At 40.0% G+C, this 12,068-nt stretch overlaps 1 protein-coding gene across 1 annotated transcript in view; it reads right to left on the reverse strand.

Moving 5' to 3' along the window:
- The window catches only part of adcy1 (adenylate cyclase 1), a 173,113-nt gene that overhangs the window by 83,691 nt on the left and 77,354 nt on the right, over window positions 1–12,068 (reverse strand). Inside the window, exon 2 of the mRNA XM_003222294.3 lies at window positions 8,286–8,435. Coding sequence (XP_003222342.3) covers window positions 8,286–8,435 — 150 coding nt within the window. The remainder of the gene's footprint in view (window positions 1–8,285; window positions 8,436–12,068) is intronic.

The following is a 12,068-nucleotide window of genomic DNA, read 5'->3' on the forward strand; positions in this document are numbered from 1 at the left end:
TGTTTCCAAATTTGGTACACAATGGTTATTTCACCATATTTTCTTTTCTTTTCTTTTTTTACAAAAGAACTTCTCACTGCTGAAAGCTGGAATTTCTCCTATGCCAGTTAAATATTCTACTCTCTCTGAACAAAGAATACAGAGAGAGAGAGACATAAATATCTGAGTACTTTAAATGGGATCAATTCAGTAGCTAGCTGGAATGCTCAATAACCACCCAAAATACTCAAGGAAAACACTCAATAACCACCCAAAGCAGATACCTCCTCTTCTACATGGAATAGACACACTAAATCAGCACACTAAAGCTGCATAACAGGGGCCAAAAGAGGTAGTACCTGTAACATAACCTCAAACTAAACCAGCCTATTTGGTTTTCTTGGCCAAGTCTAGCTGTGAATGCTCCCAAATCACTCCAATGGTGTGTCTGCACTACAAAATTAATGCAGTTTGACACCACTTTAATTGCCATGGTTCAATCCTGTGGAATCCTGGAAAAGTTTGGTGAGGCTCTTTTGAAGATCAGCTTAAAAACCTTGCAAAACTACAACTCCCAGGAGTACAGCTGAAGCATTTTCTGGAAGAGTACACGCTAAATACCAAATGTCTAAGCTTAGACTAGGATAGGTAGGGAAAATGTTTCTTACTTCCTATAGCAGAAACCACAAGGGCTATCCAGTCCAGCCATGCAGGAACACACAACAAACACTCCCAACAGATGGCCATATAGTGTCCGTTTACAATCCTCTAGAGAAATAAATTCCATAAACAAAAAAGTAGAAACAGTTGTATAGTCTTGCAGTGACGAGTGCATTGCATTGTTCTGAGTCTGATTCAATGGGTCACTGAAGATGATCTATTTAGTTGTGGCACATGTAGAATGAGCATTTTCGTTGGTGTAGCTGTAGATCAGACCTATGGCAGATACATGCCACATCGGGCTGATCTGAGGTAACCTTAAGGCCACCTTAACCCAACCCAACCATGTTGAACCATGTCCTATGTGCATACATGTGTTTCTCCATAATGCATGCTTTCCATAATTGTTTCTCCTCATGGGAAAGTTTGAAATTGTGTCTCCAATATCTCACTTTAAAAAACAAAAAACAAAAACCCATCCATCATAAATTGTTTATCTTTTAGTATTTTTGATCATGGCCATGTCCTTTAACTGGGAGGATAGAGGAAATGATGGCCTGTCAAGGTCCTTCAATTTACTAGCCATAACCTTGTAATCTCCTGAAGGCTATGCCTTGCAGTGTCTTTGGACCAAAAGAAGAGGTAGGTTTGACAAACGTTAGCCTCTCAGTTACATCACAGATTTACTCCAGGGAGATGAGACATCTCCCAACTCATTCAATCATGCCAGCCAGCTATTGCTTCTGTGCCTTCAGCATGGAGTCCCCTAGCACCACAATCTGTTTCTTGGAGGTTTGGCAGGGGCTTCCAGGGGCACCTGCACATTCTCTGAGGACAAGCACTGTTGCACTTTCTGATGTTGTGCACCTTCACTGATGCTGGAAAGCACTTTGAATTGATTTGGTAGTCCATACTCGTAGAATGATTTCTGGTCTTTCTGCTTCTATGAGTTGTCACTTTCCTCCAAGGGAATTGGAGTATATGAGAAAACTGTTAGAAAATGTAATTGCTTGGTGGAAATGACCCAGCAAAACCCAGGTTAGCTAGGAACACAGGCATATCTTGTTTGAGTTGATTAATGGCTTTTGTTTTTAGAAGAAGATCATACCTAAGGTTTTTCTTATGTGAAGGTTGAGAAACTAGGAATAGGGCAATACACTCTTAGTTAACAACAGGACCAAGACAATAGGAAGTGAGAGAAATCTACCCATCAGAAAGGAAATTCACTCTTGAAAGAGTTATCACGGGGAAAAGGTGTCCCAATTGAAGTTTTATCAACAGTCCTTGTTTCCACAACAAGCCATTTTTTTTCAAAATCCAATTATCAGAGGGACAGACAGTAAAATGAAATCTGAACAGGGGCACAGAGAGCAGAAGAAACACCATAAGGGTGCTAGCCCTTTCCTATGCTATCCTATATCATTATCTATATATAGAGTTCCACTTAAAATATACCTGTTCCAACTTACATACAAATTTAACTTAAGACCAAATCCACAGAACCCATCTTGTTCGTAATTTGGGCACTGCTTGCAATCTGTTTCAGCAAATGGGAAAACAGTGTGAAGTATTAGAATTGTACAACCTATAAATATATGATACATATAATGCCTGCCATTTCTGGCAATAACCGCAATCTGGGCCCCATCTACACTGGCCATTTAATGCAGCTTCAAGCTATCTCCAAAATACAATAGCTAGACAATGCATGGCATGAAATTGACTGCAAAATGCTTTAAGCCCAGCAATCTGATAGTCTCATGCACTTTCCTGTAGACCTAGACAAAAGTAACCTGCTGAAGCCTCTTCTAACTTGAATGTTTTTCTGTTTTAATAGCTTTAAATAATTATCATCATCATATTTTCCATCATAACACACCTCTAATATTGCTTGGCCTCATGTGTCACTTTCCTAGACTTGGTAATAAGCATTTCATCAAATTCAGAATATGGACAACCTTCTCCTCAAAATCAGACATTTCTTATACTGGCTAAATAAGTAGGAACATGATCAGACAGGCAGGGGAAAAGAGGGGGGAAATGGAGGGAACCACCCCCCTTTGTTCCCTACTGTCTTTCTCTATCTTCTGGGCTGGCTTCCCATCCCACGTGGTTTCCTGTCCTTTCCCTGTCCTTTCTCACTTCATTTTCTTCAATGAGGAGTTGGGTAACATCGGACTCCTCCAAAGGCATTCTGGGCTCCATTTCTGTATGTTGCTGAAACAGAACCCCCCACAGAGTTACCCTGCATCATGGGACTCTGTTTTGGCAATGTGCAGAGACGAGGAGAAGACACAGAGAAGACTGCATCTGATAAGGTCCTAGATCTACTCTGATGTCATCTGCTAGTTGGATAAGCATGCTACCCTGTTTTCCCCAAAATAAGACAGGGTCGTGTATTAATTTTTGCTCCAAAAGATGTGTTAGGGCTTGTTTTCAGGGGCAGTCTTATTTTTCCAAATTGACTTTTTGAATGAACTATGTCTATGGCTTATTTTTGAAATAGTACTTATATTTCGAGCATCCTCAGAAATGCTGAAAAACCATGATAGGTCTTATTTTCAGGGTAGATCTTCTTTTGGAAGAAACAGGGTATCTATTCTACCATCCAAGACATTTATAAAGATAATGAGTAACAGTGCGCAGTAGAGAATTCTGTGACATCCCACTCAGGACCCCTTTCCAGGAAGATGGAGAATCTTTGGTGGTTACCATTTGGATTTAGTTACATATTCACCTGACAATTGCACTGCCTAACCTGCATCTCACCAGCTTTTCTACAAGAATATTGTGAGCATTCTTACCAAAACTGTTGCTGAAACCAAGATATGCTCTTCCAATCAGCTACCAAGCTTACATTTCTCTCATAGTATAGAAAGATCCTGCAAATAAATGACTTGCTACACAAATGTTATCAACAGAAGAGTTTGAGCTTCTGAAACCATGATCTTTGTTTTTAGATGAAGGATCACAAGCTACAAATAGGCTGTACTTTATGGAAACTAGGAAAAAGTTTCTGGAAAATGCATGATAAATCTGATCAAGAGAGCTACAAACTGAACTAATATTAAAAAGGAACATGTACAAGAAATATAAAAGGGAGAATTCACCAAAGAAGAATTCAGACAAATAGAGGAAGTCAGAAAGCTAAACAAAAGAATGAACTCAGACTTTCTAGAAAGATTAAAAACAATAAAAAGAGATTTGTGTGTGTGTCTATAGCAAAAAGAAGTGGTATGACTACTGCATGGAGAAAATGGTGAAATGCTAACAGGGGACAGAGAAAAGGAAGAATTATTATTATTATTTTGACACAGCAAACAAGATAGATATGCTGGATTTCATATCACAAAATCACAAGCCGAACACTTCCCAAGTGTCTAGGACTGTGTGATGTATTTTCGAATGATGCATGCAGATCCCAGCAGGGTGGCCTTTTATTATTATTATTATTATTATTATTATTATTATTATTATTACTACTACTACTACTACTATTATTATTATTAATACCCCACTTTATCTCTCCATAAGAAGACTCAAAACTACTCAACACGTTCTCTACCACAGTCTTCTCCCAAAAGGAAAATAGTGTTTAAGCTGGGCGAAATGGAGATGATGTTGTAATAGGAGAAATTTAGCAAGGAATAGATTAAAAACAGATAGAGGTAATCTCAGAACCACCTGCAAATGTCTTTGAGAATTCCTGGAAAACAGGAGATGTCCCTAGAACCTGTCCTTTAAGGACTGGTTTAGGGAGCTGGGTGTGTTTACTATGAAGAGAAGGTTAAGAGGTGACATGATAATGTTGGGCTCATCTACACTGATTATATAACGCTAATTTCAAACCGTGGCAGCTATACAACCACACCATCAAAGAAGTCCTGCCATAAATGTCAACATGGGGCATAAAACTGTTGTGTTCAGGAATATATCGGGCTTTGGAGGCAGATCATTTATCCAGACATCTGTCCATGTGAATAAGAGGGCTTGTCAATGTGAGAAAACAATAAAAGACTGTTTTTTCAACAGAACTGATAAGAGCTAGGAAATTAGGCACTCTCAGGCAAAAGCCCCAGTGGCAAAGTGTGTTAGAACACTGAGCTGCTGAACTTGCAGACCAAAGGTCCCAGGTTCAAACCCCGGGAGCAGCTGCTGTTAGCTCCAGCTTCTGCCAACCTAGCAGTTCCAAAACATGCCAATGTAAGTAGATCAATAGGTACCGCTCCGGCGGGAAGGTAATGGCGCTCAATGCAGTCATGCCGGCCACATGACCTTGGAGGTGTCTACGGACAACGCCAGCTCTTTGGCTAGAAATTGAGATGAGCACCAACCCCCAGAGTCAGACATGACTGGACTTAACGTCAGGGGAAACCTTTACCTTTACAGGCAAAAGCATGGGAACAATGCAAAGTAATGGCATGATTAATGAACTAATGTTTATTTGAACACTATCCTGATGTCAGCCAATGATCACTTTACTGGGCCAAATTTCAAAATGCAAGATTTTAATGAATTTTTTTATTATGATCAATTTCTCAGTCCTGACAATAATGTAGTGTTTAGTTGCTTTTGCCGTTTGTGCCAAAATAGTTATTGCAAAACAGTGAGAACAAACAGTTAGGCTGCACATTTTTGACAGATTGTCAGGAGTCCCAAGTTTTCTCCTCCAGTATTTTACCTTGGCAAACATGCAGGAGGAAAAAAAAGAAGCCATGATCTTTCAGTTGAATATTCAGAAAGCGAGCGGAAATAAGCTGGACTTGGAGAGGCTAGTGGGGCATCCACATCGCAGAAGGCTATTGTGTCCCAGACAACAGCGAGTTGATGGACATTTACACCTGCCCAGAGGGGATACAAATGGTCCCTTGTGGAAGTTAAGGAGCACCAAAAAAAGCCAAATGCCAGATAGAATGGGAATAACAAGCCCCCTTTTCTACTGAGTCTGCAGGTGGAAGTGTTAATAGAAAAAACTGAGCAGCTGAAGGAGCTAACCATGTTGCTGGGAAGATGATGGCAGCCATAGGAGAGCAGGACCCAGCGTTGGGCCCTCAATTTTAGTTTTACCATCTCCCCAGTGAAGGGAGGAGAGGCAAAGACCCCAGGAAACAAGGTGAGATGAAACTGAGAGCTTCTTTTGATGAAGACTTGGACAAGTTGCCTTTTTTCCTCACAAGATTAGCAGATTTCCCTGATGAGCAAGGTAAGGTGCAACATGTGGCTGACACAGCTGTAACAAGCAGCTTTGAGCTGGGTGCTCATCTTAAATAATATGGGGGCTCCAGAACTGGACAATTTGGACAGTTTCATGCCGACCTTATGGGCTCACTTCTAAGATCCTTTCTGCCAAGATAAGGCTCAGGCTAAACTGAAGAACCCAAAGCAGGGATCCTTATTAGTTTTGGAATATCCCCATGAGTTCAGAAAATTAGTTACCTATGTTCCAGATTGGAAAGAGGCCTATAAAATTTAGTATTTGGGGGGGGATTGATTGAAGGCAGATTTTCTGGAATGAGTGTTGTCCTGGGACAACCCCACTATCCTTATGAGGTGGGTAGCCCTCGCTAGTCAGGGAAAACTTGTTAAAGAAGGAAGGAGAGCATGCCAGAAGCAAGGTTTGCCAGCCAAATCTGCCAACAAGAAAGCAGCAAACCTCCCAAGAGAAGAAGAGACATCAACCTGATTGTCATGGCCAGCTTGGATAGCAAGGTCGAGAAGTTGCTAGAATGGTCAGCAAAGGAGATGGAGGTCTGTAGCCATCATTTTGCAGATAAGATGACTGGAGTTAGTTCTTAGATGCCACAGTTGACACAGTTCCGATTGATGCAAGTATTTTAAAGACACCAGACATTTCATCAATACAGTAGAATCCCTTGGTATACCTGAAAGTATTATACTCATGACGTTAGACATTACAGCATTACATACCAATATTCATTTAGAGGAAGCTAGGCAGGTTATCAAAGATGTATTGGATACCAGAGGATCATTGTCACCCCCAACACATTTTCTGATGGACCTATTAGATATCGTCCTAGAAAACAATTATTTTAAATAATTGGCACACAATTTTACATACAAGTATGTAGAGTAGCTCCCTCTGTAACCAACCAATTTCTTGCCTACCTTGAGACAAAATTCATTTACAATAGAACACATAATCTAGATCTCCCCGACATGATCTATTATGGGAGATACATTGACAATACCTTCACAATTTTTCGGTCTGATATGGCAGCATCACACTTCAAAACATGGATCAATACTATACATGACCACATGAAATTTACAAGTACATGTGACCACAATAAGATCATTTTTAGATGTTTGTGTATTCAGGGAATCAAATAGACTTTATGTCAGAAACTACACCAAACCCACCAACAGAAACTCCTTATTATATTTCAACAGTTTCCACCAGCATTCCTTGAAATCTAACCTACCATACAATCAACTGTTAAGACTAAAATGTAACACCAACCTACAGGAAGACTTTGAATCCAACAGAGACCCCTTCAAACAGGCACTGAAGATGAGGGGATATCCTGAAAGAATAGTGGACTCAGCAGTCAAAAGAGCTCAAAGGGTAAATAGAAGTGTTCTACTACAAGAACAAACTAAGCCTAGTAAGGATCACATCATATGGCCACTTACACATACACCACTATCATCCAAAGTTAAGAACATTGTCAACAAAAACTGGCATTTAATACAAAAGATTAGTGGCTGTGAAAAACCACCTATGGTAGCCCACAAGAGGTCAAGAAACTTTAGAAACTTTTTAGTCCATGCAGACCTCACTACACCCACTACAACAGTGAGTAAAAACACTAAAGGACATTACCCATACAACACTAAAGGACATTCTTGTTGGCAGCTCCACTGGCACAACCTGTTTCTGAGTAAAATTCAAAGTGCTAGTTTTAACCCCTATATGACTCTATATGAACCTGCTAAAACTCTACGAGCTTCTAGAGAGGGACTTCTCTCTGTCCCACCGCAATGGCTGCTCCCAGATGAGGCAAAAGGCAAGCCTCATCCCTGCTTGCCTTTTGCAGCAAGGTGAAAACGTACCTTTGCCATCAAGCAGTTAGGGAGGGATGAGGGTCAGGCTGTGTGAGTGGGTTTGGGGTGTGTGTGTGTGTAGATTTTTCATTGTAAATTTAACTTTATTTTTATAGTATGTTAATATTATTTCAATTTTTATGCTCCATGACACACAGATTTAATTATGTTTTTAAAATTTGTACTCATATTTGCATGCATGTGCTTTGTTTTCAATTTGTATTGTGTCATGTATTGTGTCATGTTTGTTGTTAGCTGCCTTGAGTCCCTATATCAGGAGAAAAATGGAATAAAAATACAGTAAATAAATAAATTGGCCAACCAGAATGTCTTACAAATATATGTTGTCTGTGTTTTGATTGCCTGCAGCTGATATTCAGCATCGAAAAAGCCACACCTGCTGTGTTTTTCATTGCTGGTAACAAGAAAACTGTGTGCTCCAGAAATTAAAATATATTTTGCAATTTGATGTTTCTCCTTATAGATGGGCCTCTTGTGCTGTAATACAGTAGGTTATGTGGGTACAATAGTGATAAAGAAAAATATGTGATTTACAAAAACAAGAGCATGTTTCAACTGACCTGTTTTTCATTCTCATCCTCCAGCTTCAGCCTGTCTTCTATGCAGTTCCTGGCCTGAAGGAAAGCCTTCCTCTGTGCCCTTTCTGTCAAAATTCTCACAAAGACGCCATACAAATTTACACTGACAAAAAGAATAGCATTGGCCACAAGCTGTAAGAGGAGAAGAAGGGAACAAAAGAGATATATTATAACATAGGAATTTTCAAACATTGCCATGAAAACAATAATTCTGTCTAAAATAGAGTTTGTATTGTCGAAGCCTTTCATGGTTGGAATCACTGGAGTGTTGTGTGGTTTCTAGGCTGTATGGTCATATTGAAACCACACAACATTCTGGAGTTTGTATTGTTTTTATATAGTATGACTGCCACTTATCGTATATACTCGAATATAGGCGGAGGTTTTCAGCCCTTTTGGGGGGCTGTCCTCCTCCTCCTCTTCCTAAAAGATGCCTCCTGCCTGCCTCCTCCTCTGCCATGGGGATTGGGTGGAGGCAATGCCTGGAGAGAGCTGCTCTTGCTCCTTGGAAGAGGAGGAGGAGCAGACTGAAGCAGGAGGCGGAGACTGAAGGTGGAGGAGCTGGAGGTGGAGGAGGAGAACCATCCCCAGGACGGTGCTTCTAAGTGAATGACCTTCCTTCCCTTCTCCACTTTCCTTCCTTCCTTCCTTCCTTCCTTCCTTCCTTCCTTCCTTCCTTCCTTCCTTCCTTCCTTCCGTCCGTCCCTGCCTCCTTCTCTCTTTCCTTTCCTTCCTTCCCTCCCTTCCTCCCTTCTTTCCTTTCCTTTCTTCTCCTTCTTTCCTCCTTTTCCCTCCTTCCTTCCCTCCCTTCTTCCTTTCATCCCTTCCTTCTCCCTTTCTTTCCTTCCCTCCTTCTCTTCCCTCCTTCCTTCTCCTCCCTTTCCTTCTTTCCTCCCCTCCTTCCTTCCTCCCTCCCTCCCTTGACATCTTCTCTCTTATTTCTGTGGCTCCTTCTCCCTTCTTGTTTAACTCCTTCCTTCCCTCTCTCCTCCTTCCACTTCTCCCCCATTATTATTGTTACATATTGTTTAGTAATTAACCAGTATACTGTAATTAAGTTAAGTGTGTAACAATGAAAATAGATCCCAGCATATCAGATGTTTACATTATGATTCATAACAGTAGCAAAATTAGTTATGAAATAGCAATGAAAATAATTTTATGGTTGGGGGTCACCACAACATGAGGAACTGTATTAAAGGGCCATGGCATTAGTAAGGTCTAAGTCATTAATAAAGATGTTTGGAAGAACCAGGCCCAGTACAGAGAAAGAGACAGCAAAGCAAGCATACAGGAAGGAAGGAAAGAAAGAGGCAGAGACAATTTTTATTTTGAAATTTACCAGTAGCAGCTACATTTCCCACCCTTGGCTCATCCTCGAGTCAATAAGTTTTCCCAGTTTTTGTGGTAAAATTAGGTGCCTCAGCTTATATTCGGGTAGGCTTATACTTGAGTATATACGGTAACTTTCATGGATAATATAAATCTTTATTGCTACAGAGTAAGACCTTTGATCTAGCTAGCCTATTTTTTTTTCTCCATTGGTAATCATCCTGTAGAGTAAGAGTATTTTCTCCTGCTACTCAAAATCCTTTTAACTGGAGAGGATGGGTACTGAAAGTGAGGTCTTTCGTATCCAAAACATTTGTTCTGCCATTGAATGGTGTACTCTGTTGTTAGAACTATAGTACTCAAGAATACAGTCGTCTCTCCACATCCACAGATTTTGTATCCATGGATTCAGTATTGAAAATATTTTTCAAAAAATCCAAAAATCTTGATTTTGCCATTTCATATTTGGTATATCCATTTGGGGGGGGGGGGGTCTTGAAATCAAACATCAATGGATATCATTGTGGCTTGCATTTAATTTGATGAATTAATTGATCCAAAAACACATTCTGTCTAAAAGCAGTTTGATAAAAAAATATATAGTTATGAATTGGATAATGACAAGAGAGGTCTGCCACATTACACAGCCTGGCATGTTCCATCCTTGGTCCTATTACCCACACCTCTCTCTTGCCTGCTATTAGGAAGTTACCAGTAATTTAATTAATTGTCTTTAGTCAATATGCTGGAGGATAAATGAAAGAACCTCAAAAGAAACAGGGGGAGTGCAATGGATGCAGCCTTTCCTGAGACATTACAGGTTGAGCATCTCTTACCTAGAAATCTGAAAATCAAAATACTAAAAAAACTAATACTGTCCACATGAGTGGCTGAAATAGTGACACTTTAGCTTCCTGGTGGTTCAGTGTACACAGACTTTGTTTCATGCATAAAATTATTTAAAAATACTGTATAAGATTACCTTCATGTTATGTGTACAAAATGTGTATGAAACATAAATGAATTTCATGTTTAGATCACATCTCCATGGACTCATGATAATCTAGGCTCAACTTGCATTGGTAACCACACATTTGATTTGAATTCAAATCAGTACAAATGGGCATTCCCACCATGTCCATGTGTTCACTGAATCAGAATATTTTTGGCTCACGCCATCACACCAGCTGCAGGTTTATTGTTAAAATTTCCCTTGAATATATATTATCAACCAACAGTGTCTTGTTCTCCTGTTATTGTAATCATTCACTTGTACTTTGACTGGATGGCCCCACTTGCTGGGGCCACTTCCACCACCATCAGCCCTTGAGCCCACCAGGTCATAAAGCCACAAACAAGCACCTCTTATGCACACATCCCCCAAGCATTGCATTTCTTTTGTTGTGTAGTATATTCAATGTTCACAGGGACATCTCATTTTCTTGGACTGGTGAAGCGACTACACATCAAAAAATGGCAGCATCACGCTTAGTTAGGAATCTCTCAGCAACATGCCCTGCTTCCCAGTAAGCCATCATTTGATTTGACCTCAAAACCAATGTTGAGCACAGGGCACACAATTAAAAAAAAAACCATTTTCTAACAAATTTCAGCATAATCATTAAAGCCATCGGGCACTAAAAAAGGACATCAAAAGAGATTTTCAGCTTGAATCATGGGAAATTGTGTGTATTCATACAAAACTCAGATCAAAGTGAGTATGATTTTTTTTTGCTCCTGTGGATTCATCCTTGGGTCTATTTTTACATTATTTTTACACTAAATTTTATTTACATATATTTTTAACAACATAAAACTACATTAGGAGTATAGAAACAGAAAAATAACAGAGAAAAACACAATAAATGTCAAAACTACAAAATAATTGCAAAGACTACATAAACCACGGCTAAAATAATAAAATTAAACTAAACCAAACCAAAAAGAATTATATATTATTCCAATTTACCAGATCACAATTATAAATGTTACACTAAGGGTCCTTCCAGACAAGCCCAAATTGCGAAAGGAACTGTTATTAAAATTCCGATTCCTTTCACAATTTAGGCCACACAGAGGCCCAAATCCTAGGATTCTCCTGGGGGGTGATGACTACATGCCCTTCCAGATTGACCAGAGGTTGATCCAAGAGGGCATCTAGCTAGCCCCCAGCCTGTTTCCCTCTAAATTTACTGTGGGGTCTGGCTGCATCCTCAGGCCCCTTGGAAAAAACTTGTGTTGTGTCAAAATGACACAACAGAAATTTTCTCTGAGGGGCCTGAAGACACAGCCTGGCACCTCTGGTAAGTTCAGAGGGGAAATGGGCTGGGAGGGGTGGGGTGCCATCTTGCTCCTTCAGGCTTTTAGAGCCAGAAGAACCAGGATAGCAATGGAGACTGGCTCTCATGGTTGAGGAAGGCACTCCTGAGAGTC

The sequence above is a fragment of the Anolis carolinensis genome, chromosome 6 (assembly GCF_035594765.1).
Source record: "Anolis carolinensis isolate JA03-04 chromosome 6, rAnoCar3.1.pri, whole genome shotgun sequence".
NCBI classification, from domain to species: Eukaryota; Metazoa; Chordata; class Lepidosauria; order Squamata; family Dactyloidae; genus Anolis; species Anolis carolinensis.